The sequence below is a fragment of the Hippocampus bargibanti genome, linkage group LG01, assembly GCF_051943395.1.
Source record: "Hippocampus bargibanti isolate YZ-2025 linkage group LG01, ASM5194339v1, whole genome shotgun sequence".
NCBI classification, from domain to species: Eukaryota; Metazoa; Chordata; class Actinopteri; order Syngnathiformes; family Syngnathidae; genus Hippocampus; species Hippocampus bargibanti.
Genome location: NC_142734.1, coordinates 8,188,707 through 8,213,084, shown reverse-complemented (window position 1 = coordinate 8,213,084; position 24,378 = coordinate 8,188,707). Strand labels below are relative to the sequence as shown.

General features: G+C 41.2%; 2 protein-coding genes across 14 annotated transcripts; one reads left to right on the top strand and one right to left on the bottom strand.

The window, feature by feature from the left end:
- Positions 1-3,126: 3,126 nt before the first annotated feature.
- LOC148902955 (growth/differentiation factor 8-like) lies at positions 3,127-9,669 on the bottom strand. Of its 2 annotated transcripts, none has more exons than XM_088993762.1 (3): positions 9,342-9,669; positions 6,678-7,045; positions 3,127-4,941 (listed from the first exon to the last, which is right to left on the bottom strand). In XM_088993762.1, exons 1-3 carry the CDS (start codon positions 9,667-9,669, stop codon positions 4,561-4,563), a joined length of 1,077 nt encoding a protein of 358 aa, XP_088849888.1. In that variant the 3' UTR covers positions 3,127-4,560. The 2 variants fall into 2 exon arrangements, with proteins under 2 accessions (XP_088849888.1, XP_088849897.1); XM_088993771.1 differs by having other exon boundaries at positions 6,678-7,042; positions 9,342-9,665.
- A 1,680-nt stretch (positions 9,670-11,349) lies between these two features.
- On the top strand, positions 11,350-23,258 carry LOC148902954 (protein Shroom2-like). 12 transcript variants are annotated; one of them, XM_088993697.1, is made up of 14 exons: positions 11,350-11,451; positions 11,705-11,826; positions 11,978-12,248; positions 12,316-12,393; positions 13,087-13,191; positions 13,376-13,393; positions 13,535-13,657; positions 13,847-15,950; positions 16,032-16,087; positions 16,697-17,170; positions 17,326-17,790; positions 18,471-18,639; positions 19,820-20,092; positions 21,634-23,258. In XM_088993697.1, the coding sequence occupies exons 5-14, from the start codon at positions 13,097-13,099 to the stop codon at positions 21,904-21,906; spliced, it is 4,050 nt and encodes a 1,349-aa protein (XP_088849823.1). In that variant the 5' UTR covers positions 11,350-11,451; positions 11,705-11,826; positions 11,978-12,248; positions 12,316-12,393; positions 13,087-13,096; the 3' UTR covers positions 21,907-23,258. The 12 variants fall into 12 exon arrangements, with proteins under 12 accessions (XP_088849823.1, XP_088849876.1, XP_088849815.1 ...); XM_088993689.1 differs by having other exon boundaries at positions 11,362-11,826; positions 11,978-12,038; positions 12,139-12,248; XM_088993700.1 differs by lacking the exon at positions 11,705-11,826 and having other exon boundaries at positions 11,428-11,451; positions 11,978-12,038; positions 12,139-12,248.
- Positions 23,259-24,378: the final 1,120 nt, after the last annotated feature.

Below are 24,378 nucleotides of genomic sequence, written 5' to 3'. Positions count from 1 at the left end.
ACAGAATCTATTTTTTGTTTAACAAAACAGGAACTCGTTAACGGGGTCGGTGGGGAGGTAAGACTTAAATGTAACAGCCAGGCAAGACCACGTGTTTTCAGAGAAAGTGAAACAAACTGCAAATGGGCATAAGCATCCGAGCGTGGGAAAAAGAGAAAAGGAAAAAGACAGAAAAGAAAAAAAGAGAAAAATGAGAAAAGAAAACGATAAATAGGGATAATTCATTACAATGAGTCCATTATTATTATGTTATTCACAGCACTTTTACTTTGGTATTCAGAGAGATGTTCACTTAATTTATCAACTGCGTCGCGAATATCAAATATTATTTTTATGAAATTACATACTATATGTAAAAATAATATGCATGTAAATGCCTAATCAATGGAATTGGATAAAATTTGTTTGACAGATAAGTGTCAGATGACCCTGTCAAATGTTCCCTGCAAGTCCACAGGTGTCAGTATTCAGCAAAAGTATTCAGCAACAGTGTGGATACATTGTATCGCTGTGTCGAAACGATACAGGATGCCTCACCGACCCATCACTAATAATTACGTACCGGTATTACGCGCTCCGTTGTACTTCCGGGTGTTGCTCTTTTTCCGGTGTCTGAGGAGCGTTTCATTTCACTGGCGGAATATAAACCACGTGTTTAAACATCACAAAAAGGCGGGAAAGAAGGGAGTACAGATTGCGCCCGCGCGTGTTTGGTTTCCGTATTTTATCAGAATCAGAAAACCTTTATTCGTCCTACAATGGGGAAATTTGCAAATTTCTATCTCGTGATGGGAATTCGAGCTCTTACGAGCAAATGGCTCGAGCAAATTGTTTTGTTTCTTAAATTATTTCACAACCAAAAATAATGTATAATCATATGGAAAACGAATTGCTGGAAGGGGGGAGGGGGGATGTCGACTCCTAATGCAGCTCCCTATTCAGAGCGGCTCCAGACGTTCACTTCAAACAATCGTCTTTTAAAGCCGGTTCGTTCGCGAACGACATATCTCCATCCGCTACTTACCATATCCGCCTCCTCTGTCACTTTCTTGGGTACACTGGAAAAACTCTAGTTTACTGGATCCTAATGGATGTTACATGACAAAATAAAAATGGTTTCTCCACAGAATATGTGAATTATATTTTATATGAATGCAGTGATATGACCAAAGAGCAATTACTCTATAGTTGATAGTTACGACTAACAGGTGGCGGAGGAACTAGATATGCCCTGGAAAGGAGAGGAATGAAGATCAGTCGCAGCAAAACGGAATACATGTGAGTGAATGGGAGGGATCCAAGTGCAAGAGTGATGCTGCAGGAAGAAGAAATAAAGAAGGTGGAAGATTTTAAGTACTTGGGGTCAACTGTCCATAGCAATGGAGAGTGTGGAAAAGAGGTGAAGAAGCGTGTCCAGGCAGGCTGGAGCGGCTGGAGAAAAATGTCAGGTGTGATGTGTGATAGGAGGGTTTCCGCTAGGATGAAAGGAAAAGTGTATAAAACAGTGGTGAGACCAGCCATGATGTTTGAACTGGAGACAGTGCCACTGAAGAAAAGACAGGAAGCAGAGCTGGAGGTAGCAGAGCTGAAGATGTTGAGGTTTTCTTTGGGAGTGACCAGGTTGGATAGGATCAGGAGTACATTAGAGGGATAACTCGTATTAGAGGATTTGGGGAGAAAATCAGAGAGGCCAGACTGAGATGGTTTGGACATGTCCAGAGGAGAGAGACCGACTATATCGGGAGAAGGATGCTGAGCCTTGAACTGCCAGGCAGGAGACCGAGAGAAACACCAAAGAGGAGGTTTGTGGATGTGGTCAAAGAGGACATGAAGGTAGCTGGTGTGTGTGAGAGAAGAGGATGCACAAAACCGGGATAGATGGAGGACATTGATTCGCTGAAGCGACCCCTGAAGGGAAAAGCCGATAGGAAAAGAAGAACAGGAGGAGTTGATAGTTACGACTGACTTGGATTTGAGGAATGTGTCACTGGAATTCACGTAAAAAAGGTTTGGACAAAATGTTCGGAATGTGTAAAATTCTTAATGCATATCATTGATTCCCGAAAGAAGAAATCTTTATTGTTTCAGTAAATAAAATGATACCCAGAAAACATTAAAAATAAATAATGTTCGTCCTGTGATGAAAATGAAATAAAACCTGATCTGGTTATCAGCCAGTCGCAGTGCACATGCAGATGAAATGCCATTCACGCTCACAATCACACTTAGAAACAATTTAGACTGTTCAATTAACCTGCGATCCATGTTTTAGGATTGTGGAAGAAAACCTGAGTACCCAGAAAAACCCACACAGACGTTGGGAGAACAAGAAACTACACACAGGAAGCCTGTAGCCAAAGTGATGCGAACGTGCTACTCAATCACTATGCGGGTCCAAATATTTTGTTGGCATCTTGAAGTAAGTTTTTTTTAATAGAACAGTGGTGGTTGAAGTTAACCAACATAATCCCTCAAATCTTGAATTTTTCATCTATCTGATATCATGTTAAACCTCAATTACCTCACTTAACATACGTCACTACCTCACTTTCCAGATGACACTACCTCACTTTACATTCAGAAATTACATGTATTGTCTGTTGTCAATTGTATGTCTTTTTAGCCACGTTATAAGTGCCTTGAATGCCCTGCACGCTGGGTCCGAGAGGACATTAATTTCATCTGTGCTGTATGTCATGCATATGAGCATATTTGACAATAAAGTTGACTTGACTTTGAATTACTCTCTACCCAAAGGCTTGGTAGTTGAGTGGTTACCACATGGACTCCACAGTGCATAATTACTGAACTGAATGAATGAATGAATGAAAACCTCCAACCCCTTCAAATTAAGTTGTACTGTTGAAAACTCACTAATAGCCGAGAAGTATCTCTATGCTTAATGATGGAGTGCTCGTTAAGTGCAGTAACAACGTTAATATCCATTGGATATTTTTGCTGCAGCTCGACATCACAGGATGTGAACTCAAGTTCAGTGCAATAAGAGAAATGTCATTTTTGGACACTGTGTTCCAGCAGAATGTTTAGGTCACAGATCCCCATGAAGTACAACAACACCCAGGACATCTGCACTCAGCATCAAATCAAGACAAAACCTCCTGTGGATATTTTTTATTTTTTTCTTAATATCTTCATGGTTGAATCGTTGCAGCCGCAGATCCAAAGTGCGACGTACATTACATTTACCACAATGTCACATATTGTACATAAACCTATGTTTCATGTTGTCATTTGAAAAGCCAACAACCACAATGATATAGCAAAATTAGACGTGATTAGTGCAATCCCAACTAGTGTTTTCTTCTGTCTTGAAAATACAAATCAAAATTATTGCTGGCTCACGGTGCATCTGTAAAGTAAGTAAAATGTCTACAACCCCTCTTTAAATAACAAGATAAATGAATATTGTTTGATTGTTATGATGGGTTTTGTAAGCACGGACAGGGAAGAAAGGGCATTCAGTTCGTTGTTTATCAAATAAAGGCACATGCTCGATATCCTGCAGGCTCTCTTTGGCCAAAGCTCAAATCCGACAAAAAGGACAGGAAGCAGCAGGGAGCCTCACAGATCTCGCATCCCTGCATAAAAATAAATGCATCGGTACCTTGATTTAGGAGTTGAATTTTTGCCATAACTCTTTTTTGTGTTGCCCTTTTGAATTCACTCAAGTAATTTAAAAGCTCTGTATTAACTGTACACAGCAAGACAATTAAAAAATAGAACAGTTTTATTTCAGGTAGAGTTAGCTGTGATTAAAAAAAAGAGTTTGTCAATATGTTAAAACAGTCTGTCTGACTTGACTATGATCTTTGGGAAGTTCATGCTCCTGTTCCCCATTTTCTGACTCTAATTTAATGAGCAAATATTATTTCTTAACCATTCATGACTAGTAAACTAAATGAGACCAATCAGAGATTGGCATGACCGAATAATGCGTTGATCATTGTGCACTGTTGCTTGCAAAGCCTCTTAAAAATAAAACTAGGATAGATTCTTTGGCTAGTTTTTTCAAGAAGCAATTGTAAAGCTCTCTACTTCTTATAAAATAATATATTGTTGGTGTTTGAGATATGTACAGCTGCAAATGGACAGCTCCGATACAAACACCATTGCCACAGTTTGGTCACCAGAGAAGTCGACCACCTTTCTCTTGTTTGCATTAATTGCACATTTCCCCAAATTACAATATCAAACTGGTCACATTTTTAGCATCATGAACACGTTATGTAAGCAATCCACATCGGAGCCTTGGCATCTTGGTGGGGATGCTAAATTGCAGCTACAACTTCGGCAAACTCGTGTGTTTCTACTTTATTTAAGTGGGGGCGTATTTGAAGTCAATTTTTGTTTTGCAACAAACACAAAAAAAAATCCATCAAGCGGCATTGTGTAGCTGAAAAAACATTTTTAAACCTATGCACTCGTAAACTGAGGTACGACTGAACAATGTAACACAGTACTCTGCTAATGTTATGAATCTTTTTTAAAACGGGAAATGTTCTATCAAAGGGTGGCATGAAATGTTTCCTTCTGTGCGACTCAGGAGCAACCGCAGTGGTCCACCACCATGGACGGAATCTTTCCATAGATGATTTGCTCCTTGCGGTTAAAGTAGAGCATGTTAATGGGTGACATCTTTGTGGGTGTGCAGCAGGGTCCTGCCGTGCCGCGAGGGTTGGCCTTGTTTACCAGGTGTGCGTGCGGGTACTGCTGCAGGTGCAAGAACTCGCACTCTCCTGAGCAGTAGTTGGCTCGATAGCGCTTGGGTGCGATGATCCAGTCCCAACCGAATTCTTCAAAGTCTACGGTGAGCGGGTAGCGGCAACAGCGCGTTTCAGCTGATTCTTCATCGCAGTTTAGGCCTGAGTCACGACGGGATCGCTTTGGACTGTCCAGGATTTTCACTTCGATGAATGGTTGCTGGAAAAGAATCGGTTGTAGTGTGAACATTTATCGCATGGAATTTTGGGGCAATATAGTCGAGTAGACAAGTGGTTAGCACGTCTGCCATATTGATCTCAGCTTGGAGGTTTGAGTGTGCATTTTTCCTGAAATAGTGACAAATTCTTCATTTGCAGCAATTGAGAAAAAGGTTCCACTATATTTAGTTTAAAGTCATGCGAAAGTGCTTGTGTTAGTTGTCAATAATGTTTCTTTTTAGAATTGATTTTTTTAAGGACAGCAGACCATATTAATGAAACTCTGTAATTGGGTGACGACCAGTTCAGTACCTGATCATCATCTTTTTTTTTGTTCTTTGCGCCGCGAGAGTGGCTGCCTTTCCAGCAGCTCATGTATTTTGTTTTTCTACTTTCATTCCTTCCATCACTTTGCTGCTGTGAAATGTAAATTTCTCCACTGTGAGACTAATAAAGGCCAATCCAATCATCATCATCATCATCATCATCATCAATGATAAATTTGCAATATGTGCATAAATATCTCAATGTTTACAAATTAAGATTCAGGATTTGCAACAGACGGATTTTTTTTTCGTGAAACATCACAGCTGTAAAATGCAAAGCATCGAAATGTTTGTCTTAAAAAATGATACACTAGAAAAAAAGCAGGCTTTTAAAAAATGCGCCTCAAAAGTACCGTATTTTCCGAACTATAAGGCGCACCGGGTTATAAGGAGCACCATGATGAATGACAGATTTTTAAACTTTTCCATATAGAAATGCACCACACTATAAGGCACATATTCAACAAATGATGTATGTTAAAAAATCCATATAGAAGGTGCATCTTCAACAACTTTTTTATGTATATAAGGCACAGCTTTTGAAAAAAAATTGAAGGCTTTTGGGTGCAACTTATAGTGCGGAAAATACGGTAGGTTTAGCCATTTCTGATGAAAAAGTTAGTGTTCTAATAACAGTCACAATGTGACATTAATGTCCAGTAAACAACTGTGATTTTCCATGAACTACATACTTCTGTTGCACCATGGTGTACAGTGGTTGGCCTGTCCCGGGTTTCGGGTTCAGTTATCAGCATATGGACACCTTAAGCGCCGTTTTCCTTGGTTAGTTAGACTTTTTACCACATTTCAAAAACAGGCATTTGATTGAAAAGTGCAAATTGTCCATAGGTGTAAATGTGAGTGGCAATGGAAAACCATGAGATGGATGATTTTTTTGGGATAAAACCTCAAAGACCAAAAACAGACTGGAGTATTTGGGGTATCTCGTATCATGTCATTTTCTGCAAATATATACGCTAAATATCATATTGGAATATGAATTTGGCTGTTACAAACTGATCATTTTGTAGTGGTCTAAATTTTTTTCCATAACGTTTTTTTTTCTATTCTCCCTGTTGTCACGCTAGCTGATGACAGCTAATTTCCACCCGGGAGGACTCGTTGCTAGTCAATCACAGGTTGCATCAAGACAAAACAACCATTCAGCCCTACTGACATTTTATAGTCTTCATTCAACCCAGAAATCCTGTTTTTGAAACACATGAGGATGCCCAAATATGGGCATCCTCCTTGGATGTGTGGGGAGAACATGCACATTTGAACCTGACTTATGAAGCAGACATTCACCACACTGTCTGTATGGCATTTCATATTGTCCAAAAGTCATTCCTGTCCCTTAAGCAATCGCCTGACTGGGTTATTAAAAATAAAGAATATAAGGTGCCCTCACCAGGCCTTCTTCTCCAGGCTCTGCCGATGTGACTGCCAGGTCTTCTCCGTGAGGGTCAAAAGCATTGATGTCGATAGCATAGTTGCTACCTGGCTGACGTAGCCACGCCTGCAGCAAAGACTTGATGTCCATGCTCTGCCATGAACCGGCGCCGGCATCAGTATCCACCTTTAAAGAGCGCACTCGCACACGGGTGTTGTTTCCCTCCCTGTCGGGTTTGAGTCGTGAGATCTGCAGGAAGACAGTTGTGACCATGTGGACTGGCCGCAGATGAACCCACAGCTGAGCGCTCAGGATGTTCTCCGTGTGGATCTTTGGATTGAGGCTGAACAGACAATAGGACAGCCTTCCCTTTGCAACAGAGTCTGCTGGAAGATATCGTTCACAGCAAAGGTTTAATTAAATATCAACAACATCCGAGTTCATCGTTCAGGGTCCAAAACGGATTCCTCTTTCACATGATACAATAAATGTCACTCTTATGGTAAACAATACTCTATCACTAAATTGCGTACGATTGGAGTCCTGTGTTTCTCAAAAACAATTAACATTCCTAAAATACAGCGGCGGGCCATGGATTTCAACACTTGGCCTTCAGTAGTGCTTTGTCTCAATCAATCCAGACTGAAAAAAGTGTGGTGTGATGTACTACAAGTCCACTCGAGGCTACCATTAGCCAGGAAATAGCCTAATGATTTCCTAATGATGTCCGTTATTTTTCTTAAATAGTCTGTCTTGAAAATGGCTTTAACAGTAAATCTCCAACCAAATCAAATCAACATACAGTGAGACCTCAACTTACAAACACCTTATCTTACAAACTTTACGTCTTACAAACGTCAAATGTATGAAAATTAAACCTTATAATAAGCACTATTTTCATAATACACACCCACCACGGCTGGCGTAGTGATCTTCGGCGGAAGCACACGACCGAACAGCATCAGAGGTTAAGTTACCAACAGTCCTTATGGAAGGTGACTCTCCTTCCATAAGCCATCAACGACCATCAAAAAGGTAAATAAAACTTTATTTTACAGCACAGTTTATTTCTTTAATTACATTCGTCATGTAATGCGCCTCTCTTTCCAAACAGCAATTCCCTTTGACCTTCGACCTCCAACGCCATTCCATCAAGCCATAAATGACCATCACAAATGTAAATAAAGTGACTTTATGATACAATGCAGTGTGTTTCTTTCATTACAATACAATAGCACATTTATTATACATAGAATAAGGTATGTTGTGTATAGTTTTAAGGCTTATTTAGTTGAAAAGTATATTTTATGGAAACCCGAGAACGGATTATTCCCATTTTAATGGTTTCCTATGGGACATTGTTTTTTGAGATACACACTTTTCGCCTTACACACTCTGTCTGGGAACCAATTAAGTTCCTAAGTTGAGGTCTCACTGTAATATATAAAGTCTCGTTATATCGATATCGCGATAGTCCCGGTCGATACTATTTCCGCACGCATACATGCAAACAGGGTCGGATATATCGATAGTCCCGGTTATATCGATATTTTTCGGACTCCCTTGAGTATCGATATAACGAGACTTTACTGTATTTGCTTAAGCAGCTCGCTACCAATACAGTGTGCTAGCTCTGGCCAGTAGCCGCTTATCACTCGTGATACGATGATTGGCAAGTGACTTGCCAAATATGTGACTAGCCAATCATAATTTGCGAAAATGTGCCTTCGAGCAGGCCTTGGTTGCCAACTCGAACTCTGATTGGTAACTCTTTCATCGCTGTTGTTTTTATGCTCCAGAGCCTGCAGAGCTGATTGTGAAGACATCCAGGTAGATTTCTGACCCTGGTAACAAATGACTGAAATGTGATGCCTGGAAGCAATTTGGAATTATTTAAAAATAATTTATGGACAAAATATAATTAATTAATCTCTGATTGAGATATTTTTAGGCTAGCAAAGAAGGAAGCTAAAATATGTATTTAATAATATTATATGCTACTTGTGCACTTGTGACACTGCATTTAAATCGGGCTAAAAGACTAACCCTAAATTGTCTGTTTTTTGGTTATCGACAGCTATGCTCTAAATTGGGGAAAATGGATTTCTGTAAATATAGAAAAATGAACAAAAACAGTATTTACCTGAAAAAAACATATTTTCTTCAGTTAGAAGGCATTTAAAAGATTAAAGACCCATGTATAAAAGTTGAATACAACTGAAGTGGCCTGTAATGTAGTGTACACAAAATGTTAAATGTCATTTTCACCCAAGTTAACATTTTTGGATGGTATTTTCTGTATTCCATCTTTTAAATGTCTTTTTGGGCATAAATTCACGGATTATTTTGCGTACTACTAAAGGAAGCCGCCAAACTGCACTGTGAGAATTGCTGCTCTTTCTTATTTATACACTACATCTTTTCTGGAGCATTGAACCTCAATATCATTCGGTGAGTGTTGCAAGCCGATTGATGACTGGGAATTTATACAACAAGCAGTCACACTCACACTTGGGATATTTTCAAGGCTTCAGTGAAGTTAACGTGCATGAAGATGTAAATACAAATTTGATTGAGGCCTCCGGACACAGGTTACATTTACAGATTAGTTAAGTCTCCGGTGTTCCTTTCAGTTTTGAGCAGTTTATGAAATCAATGTGTTTAGTAAATTTGGTTCGTTACACTTGGTCGCCATGGTGATGATGGTTTCTGTGGTGGCGTGATCTTCATCTTCCACCCGAGGATCGTACTGGTCCAGGAGCTGTGTAAGAGGTGGTGCTTTGGGGAGCAGCTGCTGGATCATGTCCCTGCTAATGTTGGGTGCCTGCTCCAGCCGTAGGATACTGAGAATTTGAGACTTGATGCTGGAGAGCCTCATCTGCTTGCTGTGCTCCCGAAATTCGCAGGCTGAGCATGCTTCGATGCCTTCTGCCATCTGCCCGGTGGTCCGGTTCAGCTCCGCGCAGAAGCCCGCTGAGAGAATGGCAGTCACGCCAAGCAAGAGGAGCATCTTGGACACTCACTCTTGCTTGGTGGGGTGAGGCTATATGAAATCTTGTCTCTGCCCTCAGAACGTGGTGATTGGCTGTTTAATCTCAAAGCAGATTTAAAGAGGTAGTGCTATTTCTGTTGATTAATTTATTCATTGGTTTTATTCCCACTTCATGGTTTGGGAGAGATGTCAGTCGTTTCTTTCTACCAGATTATTATTTGTTGCTGGAAAGTGAACAGGCAGAAGGAAAATCTCAAAAACAGTTTGGCATGTTGAATACATGTATGAAATATTGGTCAAACTTACTGCACAAACAAATATATAGTACAAAATACTCAATAGCAGCATATCCCATCTATCATGTGTCACTGGGATAAAAGACTCACCCGGAAATTCATTTTAAAATATATTTGAATACAATGTGAATAATAAACAGAACATACAGACATACATAAAATGTTTTAGAGAGAAGTTGGAAAATAAATAAACAAGTAGATAAATACACATATAGACAAATAAATACATTTATACATACATAAAAAAATATACAAAGGTCAAAGGTACAAAGGTTGGCACAAGGTTCTACCCCTCTTATAAGTGAACAGAACCAATCAAGTTTGACGTCTGGATGGCCGAATTGTTTTTTAAATATAATTATTACCACCAGATGACGCAATTATCCACCATGCTTGTTTGAGTTTTTCTTCCACGCTGTCTCCCAAGTTTAATTGAGCCATTGTGACAAAATCATTGTTTTAGAATGCGTAGTTTGGATAGTGACTAGCCAATTATAGTTTGCAAAAACTCTGACATTGACCCTTTTGGTTGCCAACTCGAAATCTGATTGGATAAGCAACAGTTTGATCGATTGTGAAGGCGTCCGGGTAGATTTCTGACCCTGGTAACAAACGATAGCTGAAATGTCATTGGTTTAATGCTTAAAAAGGAAAACACACGTCTGGAAGCAGCGCAACGGGGGAAAAGTAATGAAAGAAACCTGAAAGACAATTTGGAATTATTTAATAAGAATTCATGGACAAAATATAATTCACATTAGTCTGTGATTGCAATATTTTTAAGCCAGCAGAGAAGGCTTTGCAGGCCTTAACGGTCTTTATAAAATACATTATTTTTTATTAGATACGATATTTTTGCAATGACAATTCATTTGATTTTAAACATTCTTTTCTTACAGGTGTTTCAAATACCCGACATGTTTCGGCGTATACTTCCGCCTTCCCTCTTACGGACAGTGTATTGTAACACCTACAATACACTGTAAGAAAATAATCTGTTTAAAATTAGATATCAAGTAGACAGGATGAACTTAATACAACTAATAATTCATTTGGGTTTATCGTTCATTTCACTCACTGGTACTCAGACCATCTTTCAAAGTGGGACAGTTTAGGGTGGTGACGTTTGAATCCAATTATGAGATGCCAAGCTAGTTGGGCCGGTGCGTTTGAGGATGGGTTGGGGGGTTTAAGGGTCAGCAGGGGAGGCAGATTGCGGGATCTACCCACCAAGAGAGACAAATTGACTTGAAATAATGATCTTAATGATCATGAGGCAGCTAATGTGAAGATTTGGCATGAATAAAAAGGATGTTCTAGAGTTGTCCTCAGGTGTGCATCATCACTAAGGATCGTCCCCTGCTGCATGATGTAGGATGGTACGGCCCATGTTGCCAAGGTGAGCTAATCGCTTAGTGGGAGAGGCCATCTCAGCCAGGCTCATTGTGTTCTTGCAAAGTGGTCGCTTTGAACCTTTCTAGGCATGCTGGGATTCCACACACAGGTACTTCCTGTTTCTCTCCATATTTGTGCATTTCTTTCATTTGCTTTGATCAAATAGTGTGGTTTAAAAGAGAAGCAAGATTAGATTTGCGATTAGTGTGTGAGTTTCAGATGACAGCGAAATAACACGTGAAACTTTTGAATGAGTGATTGGTGCCTTGCACTTAGAACTGACCATAATCAAGATTGTCTTTTTTGACTGATGTGTTAAAGGCTTGTTATTGACCTACTCTCATACTTAATTTCGCACTCAGATAAGCTCAGCATTGATGACTGTGACAGTTTGCTTTGTGTTGCCGAGTTTGGAGATGAGTGGGCTGCATGTTTGGACCCTGTTGTCAGCAGGCTGTTGAATCAGAGGGACTCAGATGCTCAGGTGACTGAAGTCATGCCTGTTGCTAGGCAATGGTAAAGGACAAGATGCAGGGACACGCCTTGTGTTTTCAACACTCTCGATCTCGCAGTCCTTTTCCTGGGTGGGAGACTTTCTCAATGATGAAAGGTGAAATTGTTTGCTGTTTCCACAGGGTCAACATTCCTGTTTTATGCGCCTACCTACCTAGAAGGAATCATGTGAATCGGAATCAGGTATGTTCCTGAAAGCACCCATGTGAACTTGCTCAGGGCCTTACTTTCATACATTATTGTTCATAAAAAGCGACATGACAATCTCATTGCCTTTGGTGAGGGGGAGCTCCTTTCCCAAACCCTAGATTACAACAAGGCTGGACCATAACTCCTCCCCTTCTCTCAAATCCCCCTTTTATAATCCCTGCTGAGATCTACGAGCAGCAAAAGGTACAGTGCACTTATTTGTACAATGCCACTGTTGTGTCGCACTGATTTTAAAGTGGAACTTTTTTAGAGACAAAACTGCTGGGAAAGTGGCATGAACATGCATCTTACCGTCATCTTCAGTTCACAGAAACTATTTATTTATTGGGTGAGTTTTTTTCTTCCCCTTCATTCGCTAATCAATGTGTTAGACCACCTGGGGTGCAAAAAAAAAATGATCACCTTGCGCTTTTGCATGCCAACCATGCTCTGTGTTGTCATTTACATTGTAAATTATAATGAGTTTTTATCAACACTTACTTTTATGTTACTTTTTCACTTTGCATCATTAACATATTAGCGTGATCACCTTAACAGCGGCGACACCATGAAGCCAGCTCATGGCAGGAAAGGAAAATACCTCGCTACATTCCTCAGTGGAAAAGAATGTGCTTCCATCACAGCTTGGCAGTGTCAGCCCTTTGGGTCAGACTGTTTAATGACCACATTGAAATTTGGACGGAATTATAGTCATAATTGTAAAATATATACTTCACATGTCCGCAAAGGTAACATATTTTATTTGTTTATCATCGCAGCTGTCATGTGTTTTCAATAAAAGAGCTGTCAGCGTCATTTTATTGTAATTTTTTTGGGGGGCGGCGAGTGTGTTCAGTGTAAACTTCTGAGTTACATCGATCGTGTTTGTGACTGACTTCCTCTTGAGTTTCCGCTTCAGAGAAGCTTTATTGGGACATATTAAAGGATTTTATTTAGTGCGCTTGTCTATAGTGAGCTCACATAAATCCACCTGCAATCATCCTCTCTTTTCCCCATTGTGTCTTTCTTTGCTCACCATTAGCTGGTCTAAAATGGCTGATGTTGTGTCACCATGCACCATGCCGTCAGAAAGCGAGGTTTTTGTGGCAAGGTGCTTTCTCACCAAGATTTTGCAAAACTCTATGAGGTACAATGATGTAGCTAGCACCCTGTGGTCACGTAGAACTCAGGGCAGGAGGATGTGCTTTACATTATTCCGCTTCAATAGCATCCAGTGTGTCGTGTTTGCTTGTCACGTGTGCCAAACAGATAGTTTGATACTTTCCTCAAAGAATGATAAAACATCATGTTTTTTCCAACATGCCATCAAGGAAGAATGACTTCAAAGGGTATGTCAGAACGAACTGGAAGACGTTGTTATACTTAAGTGTAATATTCATATTTGTCTATGCATTCGTCTATATAAGCTTACTAGTTAGACTTTGCAGTGCATCTTCAATTTTTTGGGGGGGGTGCTTTTTGTTCAACAGGAAGAATGATCCAAGCTCATGCTCTTATTTCTGGCACTCACCCAAGCTGACAATGGAGGAGTCTGAGTCCATTGGCAAAGCGATCTCCACAGAGCTGGTCTGGAAGCAAAGGGAAGAATCAGGGTGGGCCAAACAAGTTTACATAAAAATGATATCCTCATTACTTGTGTTTATTTTTTTTCAAAACTCAAAGTAATTGTTATAGACTGCTGTAGTGGTGATAATAGTGGTCTTTATAATTGTGTTGTAGTGATGATCATAGTGTTCTCTAGAATGTTGCCGTAACCCTGTTCATGTGACTTCATACATCAGGCTCAAAGATTCATCATGCCAAACAGGCCAGCATAAGCAGCATCTGCTAAGTAGCCAATTCGGCTCATTGAACAGCATGGAAAAACTGGAGCATCCTGCTCATCCTTTATCATCAGATCATGCTTCCCCAACTAAATACACGAGCATCAGCGAGCCTCTCAGTGGTTCAGGGAATAGAAGAGACACATTCAGCTGTTTCGCCATTGGATCCAACTCTCTGCATCTAGACTCAAGCTCATTTGGCAGGAAGGGAACCAGTGCAGAAAACATTTTTTTCAAGGGTCTTGAGGATGAACGCCCCTTTAGAGTGGAGCGCTACGATCACCAACAGACTCGGAAGCAGGGGTCACGATTGGATGAGCAGAACTCCTCTTGGATGCCAGGTAGATTTAGGCCCAGATTTGGTTCAGTGTGGCAGGTACCAGAAAATAAAAAATCCAAGTCTCCAACTCCGCCTCTACCACTGGGCAGGGATGGTTGTGTTTTGCCATATTCTGAGGGATTTGAAAAAAATCCAGATATTTACTGCAGGGCAGTTGAAAGGGTTGGTAAAGGTAACACATTTCAACCAGAAACAAATATTAAGTCCACATATAGCATCACATCACTGTCACACAAAGACATTTTCCATTCTAGCAGAGCAGGCGAAAACAACCAACTACAGCCAAACAAACACTTCTCATTGTCCAGCACTGACATCAGACAATCTCATTTTGCCAACAGACCTCAGCATAAACAGTATAGTGACAAGAGCCTCTTTTATCCCCAGACATGCTTTGCTCCTCGCACCAAGTCTCAGAGTGTTGGAAGTTATTATCGCAGTTTACAGGATCTCCCCGTGAAAGTCTCTAGTCGTAAATTGTTCTGGTGCTCCTCAACCACTATGGCTGCCACAAGTTCCACAAGGCTAGAAAATAATGCACAGTCTGTTTTAGTAAACAAAAAGGGAAAACAGATGGGCCACACAGAAAGTAAGGGACACGTTGGTCTTCTGAAAAAGGTTCCCCTCCTAAATGTCCAAATCTCTGAAGGCTCGTACTGTCGTGGCCCACAGGATGTCACAAAGAGAAGTGAAGGGCACATTCACAATATGAAAAGAATTTACCCAGTTCGTCAAAGTACCAATTACAAGGTTAGTCTTTCAAAGCTTCACAACCCCTGGGTGCCACAAGAAGACCGACGAATATCCCCCTTGGAAACCCCCTTGCTTCATTCACTAGCACAGGAGACTAGAATTCAAATAGAAGCTGCACCCACAAGTATTCCGTCTTCTCAAAATCGATGTGACACAATGGTTGCCAATGGTGTTGAAGCGAATCGACATGTTGACCGTTATGCCACTACACTACGGAATGAAGTGCAACAGAAGCGAGCCCAGTTGCAAAAAAGTTATAGTTCTGCAACACTGACTGGTGATGTCCATAATGAGGACCATGCACAGTGGAAATATGCAGATCCACATATATCATGTAGCATATCCTCTTCAACCACCTACAAGGACAATCTGAAAGAGGCACAAGCTCGCGTCCTCCAGGCTACCTCTTTTCAGAGACGCGATCTAGAACCTCTTGGAATAGACGCACAGATGCTTAAAATTTCAAATGGACGCATAAGAGGACGTAAACGTTTCCCCTTCGTCAAAGGTATGCATTGCTTTTCAGAACCTGACAAGATAGATAGATTGGGAATGGACAAAGTGGATCCAGATGGTGATTTTGACCAAAAGAAATTAGCTGGGGCCAAGCCAGCATTTTCCAAACCGGCTAGGCCAGTAATAGTGTCCAATACAGAGTTGAACCCAGGTCGAGATAGGACTGTAGAAACCAAAGAAAGAGGGATGTCAGGGGAGGCTCGGGAGATTCATCCATCTGTTGAAACCAACTGCCTCAGCTTCCGAGGGGAGATGGTCCTGCAGGAGCAACAGAAACTCGGAGCCTTTGCTGATTATCAAGCCACATGGAACAAACAGAAGAGAACAGCTGAGGCCAAGATACAAGGCAGGTATTACTCGGCAGAGAACATCTTGGATACTGAAGCTGAGGATAAGGCAGCATGCTTACACGAAAGATCCAGATCTTCTCCCTCTGCAGACTTCTGTACTCAGGTGAGTCAAAGATGTAAATTATTGTGCCCAATTCATTTTTGGGCAGGACCCTCATCACTAAAACATTAATTTCTTCTACAGAATGTTCCATCCATGTGTAAGGGTCCTAAAGTGAAGCAAAGCAACGATGGGGCAAGGTAAAAATGAGGAAGTCCCTGTTTGGTGAAGAAAGAGGAGAAACTAAAAATATCATATGGGAGGGAACTATGTACGGCAGCTGGAGAACCAAGGGAAAAGTTGCATTTAAAAGCATTCATTTATATAAAAAACAACGAAATAAATAGACAAAGTCAAATCGGGTCATTTTCCATCGCTAATGGTTTAGTGATACACTTGCCTGACATGTGCGTGGGCAGCGTGGGACCGATTCCCTCTAAGTGACTCAGTGAATGTGAGTGTGAAAGGTTGTTCATAATATATCAGAAAGTCTTTAATCGTCCCACAATGGGGAAATTTGCAATCTACAGCAGCAAAATTCATCTCCATATGTGCCCTGTGACTGACTGGCGACCAGTTCAGGGTGTAGTTCACCTACCACTCGAAGTCAAGTGGAATAAACTCAATCAACACTCTGCCACTCACCAGGATAAGCTGTGTTGAAAATGGATGGATGGATGGGATTATTTCAGTTATTCTTCTAACAATTAAATACAAAAATATACATAACCAGTTTGAAGAACTTGACTGAAAAGGGTAGATAGCATAAACGTCGTATGGCTAAATGTCTTTTTATATTCAATCACTAGAAATGAGGCCCCAGTCCCAGATATCAGTGACCAACAACCCAGCCAAGATGCTGTCATCCCAACCTTTGCGGTCTGCTCTAAACCTGGTAGCCTGAGTCCTATACTTGGATCCCAGAAGACCGCTCTGCCCCCGCAAGCCAATGACATCTCACCTATCACGCTGAATTTAGGCTTGGAAACGACTTGCTTGTCCAAGGATTTACTCTCAGTGGTCCAAGCAAACCCCATGAAGCTTCAGCCCTTGTCCAATTTGGATACCATGACAAAGAGTCCCTTCCCTCCTGGCTCGCCTCGGCGATGCAAGATGCCTCAATCTGAATGCAACACAGAAGATGCAGAGAGCAACAAGGAGCCGTCATTATCATCCTCCTATTTGTCCATTGCTGCAGGCAACCACCTTCATACTCCCTCACCACATCTTCCACTTTTGAGGCTGAAGGACAAGCAGTCTGTGCAGGAGGATTCACGTTTCTGGTAAGCGGTTTATCTGAAGTGTTTCGGGTCTGCATCATTTCTTTGTCTTCTGGTTACGAAATGGTTTGTTCTTGCTTTAATTGAAGATTTATATCGCACAACATCAAATTACTGGAAATGCTTTCTAAAAATATTGGACTTGTGCTTCTTCTCAGGTCTGAAAATGAGTCTCAGCAGTCCAAAGCTGTCGTGGATTTGTATAGTTCAGGGGAAAAAATTCTTGAGGTGGTCCAAACTTTCTCTCCTCAAAGCAATCGCACTCCTGGCGTCTTGAAGCAGTGCACTGACATCATCTCAGTGGATACCAAAGAAACACGGCCTTCCTCAATGTTTAGTGTCCACATTCAGCAGCCTACTCTGGGAAATGAATCAGAACTGCTCGGACCCAAGGACAGCACTTCCAAGTCAAAACTAGTCAGGGAAGAAGATGCCAGGACAGAGCAGCTGGTAAGGGATATTGTGGACAAAGACAAATCCCTGGTGGAGATCTTAGATCAGACTGGAAGAAAGACCACAATGGACCTTATGGAGGGATTGTTTCTCCAAAAGAAGCAAATCTTGGAGGCGTCCCTGCAGCGCAGAAGGACATCATGTGGCTCCAGGTTCCCCACCCCAAGCAGGTTTGCAAGTGATAGAACGTAACAGATTTTCTTGGTGATGCTTAAGTTGTCATATATAGCTGTAGCTCAAAGGTAGGCAATTTTTTAGAAGTTACCCTCATCCCAAACTACAGCTTCCAATGATCACCTTATCAGCAAGCGCTGTAAAATCCTGATAACAATCCTGATCATTTGACCATTGGGTGTTTTGTAAGATCTAAAAAAAAGGACTGCAGTTTTCTACGTTGTCTACCCCTGCAGTAGTTAGAGTAAGGAATGGAGCACCTGTCGCTGAAATGCACTTGTAGGGAAGTAGTGATGCGATGAGGCAAAGTTTAAACTCACTCAGCTCCTTAACATATAGTATAGGTAAAACCGATTTTCAACATGGTGGATGCCTGCATGGTTAGCACTGGTGTATTCCATCCTTTCCTCAATGGCTGCTGTCCTTTCTGTTTTCCAATCGCTCCTTGTTGCAACACATATGATTCATGAACAAATAATCAACAAGATCTTGAGAAAGTGAATATACAACCTGATCAGTGAAATCACGTCTGTTGCAGCCAGGGCACATTTAAATTATCCAGGAAACCGGCATTGAGGAACAGGAGTGAAAATGCCAGGATTTCCACATCAACTCTCTAGTTTGTGAGTTTGTATGTCAAAATATGAGTTCTGTGTGTGTGTGGCCCCAACCACAGGTGGGATGAGGAGAATTTCTCAACAGCAGTTTCTCTGGTTTCCACTTCCTGCTACTACAATACATCAGCTCCAAAAGCTGAGCTCCTCATCAAGATGAAGGACATGAAGGAAAAATTACTGGAATCTGACTCTGAAGATGAGCTAAATGAAGACATAGCCAGTAAAAAGGTTATACATCCTTGTGACATTGAAGCAGTTTTCCCAATGATTTCGCCATTCCATTTAACATAAGAAAATAAAATCCCAGCACACTACCACACAAAGAAACGACAGAAAATGTTCATACACAATTTAATTGTGTACCCTCTGCCATCTAATGGCAGAGTATTTCAGTTCTGCAGTTCATTGTACATCACATGCATAAATAGTTGTAGAAAGATACATTATTTAAAATAAAAATAATTTTCAGACCAATTACTTTGAATTGGATAATTTTCCTTGGCACAACTGATGAGCTCTGACAGCACTCCATTTACAAATCACTGCCTTAAAGGACAACTGACGTCACTTTTTTGTTTCCTAACTGACATCAGAAAAACGTTTTATAGCATCTAAAATACCAAAAACACGCAGTATGATATTTTTATTCAAATGCAAAACACCAATAAAATGAGTTAAAGTGTCCCAAAACAACTTCAAAATGACTTCGGGATGGCGAGTTTCAGAAAAAATGGAGCTGCGAATTGGGCATTTTCAGAAAGTCCCGCCCCCAGTTCGTGATGTCACGCCAAGACGTCTTGAATTACTGGAGAATCAAAACAATGGCTTCAGATTCGAAGAATATGCTTTCTTGTTACACATCCAGTTATGGATATGATTCAAATAGTTCTGAATAGGAAAGCATACATGTTTGCAATCGATTAAAGAATTTATTTGGGCCATTTTGAGGCAACATTGGGGGGAAATGTCTCACCCAAAAAAGGCAGAAAATGGCCACCGAGCTCCTGTGAGGAATGTATTAGCCCGTTTCCACACGCTGATAAATTCCTTACATGGAGCTTGGACGCCCTCTTCTGGCTCTTTCTGGTGCAACACGTGGTTTTCAGACCAAACAAGCATTAACATGATGGAAGGACTGCTACAATGTGTCCTTTTTTTTCGGTCAGGGGCGTTCCTTCAGTGACGTCACGTACGGACTCGTCACCAACTCAAAAACAACACTTCCGGAATATTCAGCACGAGTCTTAAAAAGTAAAATATAGCTATATGCGGTGGAATATTTGTAAAATACGCTCAGTAGAAGTCATTTGAAGCCATTTTACAAATTATGGACACAACTTGTCCGGAGACGTCGGTTGTCCTTTAAGAAATTCAGCATTGAGTCAATTCTGTCCTGGAATCTCTCCAGCAGGAGCTGATCTCAAGTCTTGACAAGAAGTTGGAGGTGTTACGGGAGGCACGACAGAGCCTGCAGGAGGACATTGAGGACAATGAGGCTTTGGGCAATGAGGTGGAGACAACCGTGAAGTGCTTTTGCTTGCCTAACCAATTGGACAAGTTCCGTATGTTTGTGGGTGACTTGGATAAAGTTGTGAGCCTGCTGTTGTCACTTTCGGGGCGCCTAGCGCGCGTGGAGAACGCTCTCAACAATCTGGAAGATGGAGCGCCCCTGGAGGAGAAGGTAGGATCATGTATAAAGTGCCCGAGTCATCACACAGGTATCTTTAAAGGACAACCGACGCCTCCGGACAACTTGTGTCCATAATTTGTAAAATCACTCAAATGACTTCTACTGAGCGTATTTTACAAAGATTCCACAGCATACATATATATATTATATATATATATATATATATATATATATATATATATATATATATATATTTTACGTTTTAAGACTTGCGCTGAATATTCAGGAAGTCTTGTTTTCGAGTTGATGACGATGCCTGACGTGACGTCACGTCTGGAACGCCCCTGACCAAGAAAGCGACACACAATGCATTTTGGGTACTTTGTTTGGTCTGAAAACTTCGTGTTGATGGCGAAATTAGAAGGAAAACACATAAATAACGCGATGGTGAATCGTGTGTTGCACCAAGACTACTATTTGATACTAGTTGACAAACATTCGCAGCAGACAAATCAATCCATTTCCAACGGAGCTTGGGCGCCATCTTGCGCATTTTCCGGGACGCTACATTGGAGTTCAGACACCTCAAAATGATCCGGAAGGACTTCTTTCATCGATTGCAAACATTTATGCTTTCCTCTTCAGAACTATTTGAATCATATTCATAACTGGATGAGTAACAAGAAAGCATCTTCTCCAAATCTGAAGCCATTGTTTTGACTCGAGAGCATGGCAAGACGTCTTGATGTGACGTCACGAACAAGGGCGCGAGACCTTCTGAAACTCGCCATTTTTTGAAGTTGTTTTGGGACACTTGAACTCATTTTTATTGGTGTTTTGCATTTGACTAAAAATATCAGCCTGCGTGTTTTGGGTATTTTAGATGCTATAAATCGTTTTTCTGATGTCAGGAAACAAAAAAATGGTGTCAGTTGTCCTTTAAAGGAAAAAAAATTACAACATTTTGTATGAATCAACACGGGTGGCTCAGTTATCCAATGATTAGTGTTGCACCCTCACAGTTCATAGGCTGGGGGTTCAATCCTGGCTCTGGCCTTCCTGTGTGGTTTGGTTTTCTTCAGGTTCTCTGGTTTCCTCGCACATTCCTCGCAAGATGCATTGCAGGCTGATTGAACACTCTAAATCAGACGTGTCCAAAGTCGGTCCTCAAAGGCGGCTCTCCCACTTTTTTTCCAGCTCTCCCAAGGGCAACACACCTAATGTAAATAACCAGGAATTTTCCAAGAATCACTGTGCTAGACATACCACGATCAGCCATATCATTTCAAACCGCAAATCGAGCCTTCAGCCTGAGTTACCTGCACTTTTGCGACACCTTTGATGGCTGCATGGTTACTGTCATATTTTCATCTACAGTAGAGTCTCGTTATATCGATATTCTCGGGAGTCGGAAAAAATATCGATATAACCGGACTATCGATATATCCGATCCTGCGGCATGTAAATTTTCTCCTTGCGTTCATAAAAATAGTATCGTAATAAGCAGTACTATCGATATAACCGATATCGATATAACGACACTTTACTGTAATTTGCAATGTGTGGATGACATATGTCCCTTCTCTTATCAGCACACCCTGACTGAGAAACGCAAACTGCTAATGCGGCAGCACGACGATGCCAAGGAGCTGAAGGCGAACTTGGACCGCCGGGAGCGTCTGGTCTTCTCTATCATGGAGAATAACTTGAACCCTGAGCGCCTGGATGACTATCGCCATTTTGTCAAGATGAAGTCTGCTCTTATCATTGAACAGCGGAAACTGGAGGACAAGATCAAGCTAGGTGAGGAGCAGCTCAAGTGCCTACGGGACAGTCTGCCGCTGGAGCAGCGGTCTCAATTTTAAAACCTAAGAAGAGGCTCTCCACCAGCTTCTGGAATTGTTACACTCCTTTGTTTATACTGTCACACGCCATATATGACATGGTTTTCTTTTGCGTATGATATGTCATGCTTGAATGCATGTATTACATGTGACAGGCGGCACAGTGGTCCAATGATTAACATGCAGGCCTCACAGTATAGAGGTCCAGGATTAGATTCCGGGTCTGGCCTTCCTGTATATAGTTTACATGTTCTTTTGCATGTTCTCCCCATGCTTGTGTGGATTTTCTCATGTTACTCTGGTTTGCTTCCACAGTCCAAAGGCAGGTATGTCAGGTTAATGGAACAATCTAAATTGTCTGTAGGTAAAGTTTTGAGCGGAGATGGTTGCTTGTCTGTGTGCCCTGCAATATGCTGGAAACTAATTCAGGGTGTATCCCACTGATTGCTGATAGGCTACAGCACACCCGCGACTCTTGTGCGGATTACCTGATGGATATATGTGACTGCACTGAACATTACAGAATCAATGCACTTTTAGATTCCTGTGACTTTGTTATTTTTGATGCAAATGTCTTTTGACAATCATAGCTGAAGATGAAACACTGGATAGAAAACTGTGAAAACCAAAATGTTCCCCAAATTCAGACTTCCACCAATGTAAACTTCACAGAAACCAAAAAAGAGAATACAGTTTTTTCAAAGTGGGCAAGTCAATTCTGACATCTTTACCTCAAAATTTGAGAATCGCTGGCTTTATTTACATTTTGTACATTGATGTCATATTACCTTGCTGCTGACTCCTTGTGTGGACTTTGCATCTTCCCTCCGGGCCTTCCGTCCCCCCCCCCCCCCCCCCCCCCCCAACACTCCAAATTGTCTCGAGGTGTGTGTGTGTGTGAATGCAGATGGTTGTTTCTTTCTGTGTGCCTTGGAATTGGCTGGCAACCCGTTCAGGGTGTCCTCATGCCGCATGTCCGATGAGATCTGGGATAGGCTCCAGCACAACCGCGCGACTCTAATAAAGATCAAGCGTTGCGGAATGGATGAATGAATGAATGTCATTTTACATATTGCTTAGTCTCCATGGAGACACTGTGACAAAAAACAAAATCAATGTAAAATCTTTGTAGATTTTGTCATCACTGAAGATGCGTGATGTTGGTTTGTTTTCTACTCTACTTAAGACTTGAGACCTCTGTTTGAAGTTTGTCGTGATAATTAGGTGTTTGCTGCATGGATTTCAAAGGCTCAAATAGGAGCTCTCTCGTCTGGTCCTTTTGCCAGGACCCGTGTAGAATATCTGGACACTGGCATGGTGACATCTCATGTGCATCCTTTCATCAGAGCAATAGCAATAAAAGGATCAGGTGATCAGTTCTTTTCTTTCTTGCCATCCAAGCTTTCCTCTTTGAAAGGTGTCTATCCTGGCAAAAACACCTGTGTATGACTGCTAACAAGCTGCTTCTACATCACTCGAGCACTATTTATATCAGCTTCTGGGATGTCAGTCTTGCATGAGCTCAGCATTGGCCGGACCATCATGTCATTACCTGGATTCAAGATGACCCAAGCCCGATTCTCACCATGGTGGGTGTCGCATCGCAGTGGGAATGGTGGGCCCAGTCCGAATGGTATTTATCATACAACATGTAATGTTTTGATAAGGTAATTTATTAATGCAGTAGGAATCATGAGTAAGAACAAGAAGATTATTTAATCTTTGGGATGGAACATAATGGAGCTGCCTGCACCCACTGGTGCTGACAGCTTGCGCAGATGGTAGTTGTTGGGGTAATTCGCTATACGAACATCTTTAAACATCTTTTTGTATCATTTCGTTTTGGTTTGGACTTCCTGATACGTCATCCTGCCTTCCTTTACATGATGTCACATCCCATTAGGTCACATCCTATTGCGTCGCACCCTGTCAGTCATATAAATGCTCTCCCGGTCCGTCTCTCTTTCTCTCTCTTCATGCTTCCTTCTCAGCCAACCCCGCGATGACTCCGCTGTCATCGCAGATTAAACTAACCATCCTCTGCCATCGAGACCCGTAGAATCCAATGAGCCAGGGACGAACGATCAAGATAAACCCAGTAGTCATTAGAAGATAGCGGCCTAGCTGTTTTGGAGAGTTTTGTTAAGACTGGCAGGATGTGACATCATTGACTGCATGTATAATAACAACAGAGGTGCAAGAAAGTAAAACAATCTGTAATAAAATAAAATGTTTACATTGTGTTTGTATAGCGAATTGCCTTAACAGTTTGTTGGCTTTTAACATTCTGATTAATAGTGTATTAAAAATTAAATATTTTATAATAATAATAAATACATTTCATTTATAAGCACCTTACAAAACTCTCAAGGTCATTTTATAATAATAAAAAAAACAATACATTTCATTTATAAGCAACTTTCAAAACTCTCAGGGATACTAGTCAGGATATTTTTTCTGCCGCTGATCAGCGGCGGCCACTTGCCCCAGCGT

Excerpts from the sequence above, each read along its gene's own strand:
- LOC148902955 (XM_088993762.1), bottom strand. The coding sequence starts at position 9,669 with ATGCTCCTCTTGCTTGGCGTGACTGCCATTCTCTCAGCGGGCTTCTGC. Across the intron at positions 7,046-9,341 it reads CATCACCATGGCGACCAAGT|CAGACTCTGTTGCAAAGGGA; the intron begins GTAACGAACCAA and ends GATATCTTCCAG. Across the intron at positions 4,942-6,677 it reads AGCCTGGAGAAGAAGGCCTG|CAACCATTCATCGAAGTGAA; the intron begins GTGAGGGCACCT and ends ATTCTTTTCCAG.
- LOC148902954 (XM_088993697.1), top strand. The coding sequence starts at position 13,097 with ATGGCTGATGTTGTGTCACCATGCACCATGCCGTCAGAAAGCGAGGTT. Across the intron at positions 13,658-13,846 it reads AAGCAAAGGGAAGAATCAGG|GCTCAAAGATTCATCATGCC; the intron begins GTGGGCCAAACA and ends TTCATACATCAG. Across the intron at positions 17,791-18,470 it reads AGGTTCCCCACCCCAAGCAG|GTGGGATGAGGAGAATTTCT; the intron begins GTTTGCAAGTGA and ends CCCCAACCACAG.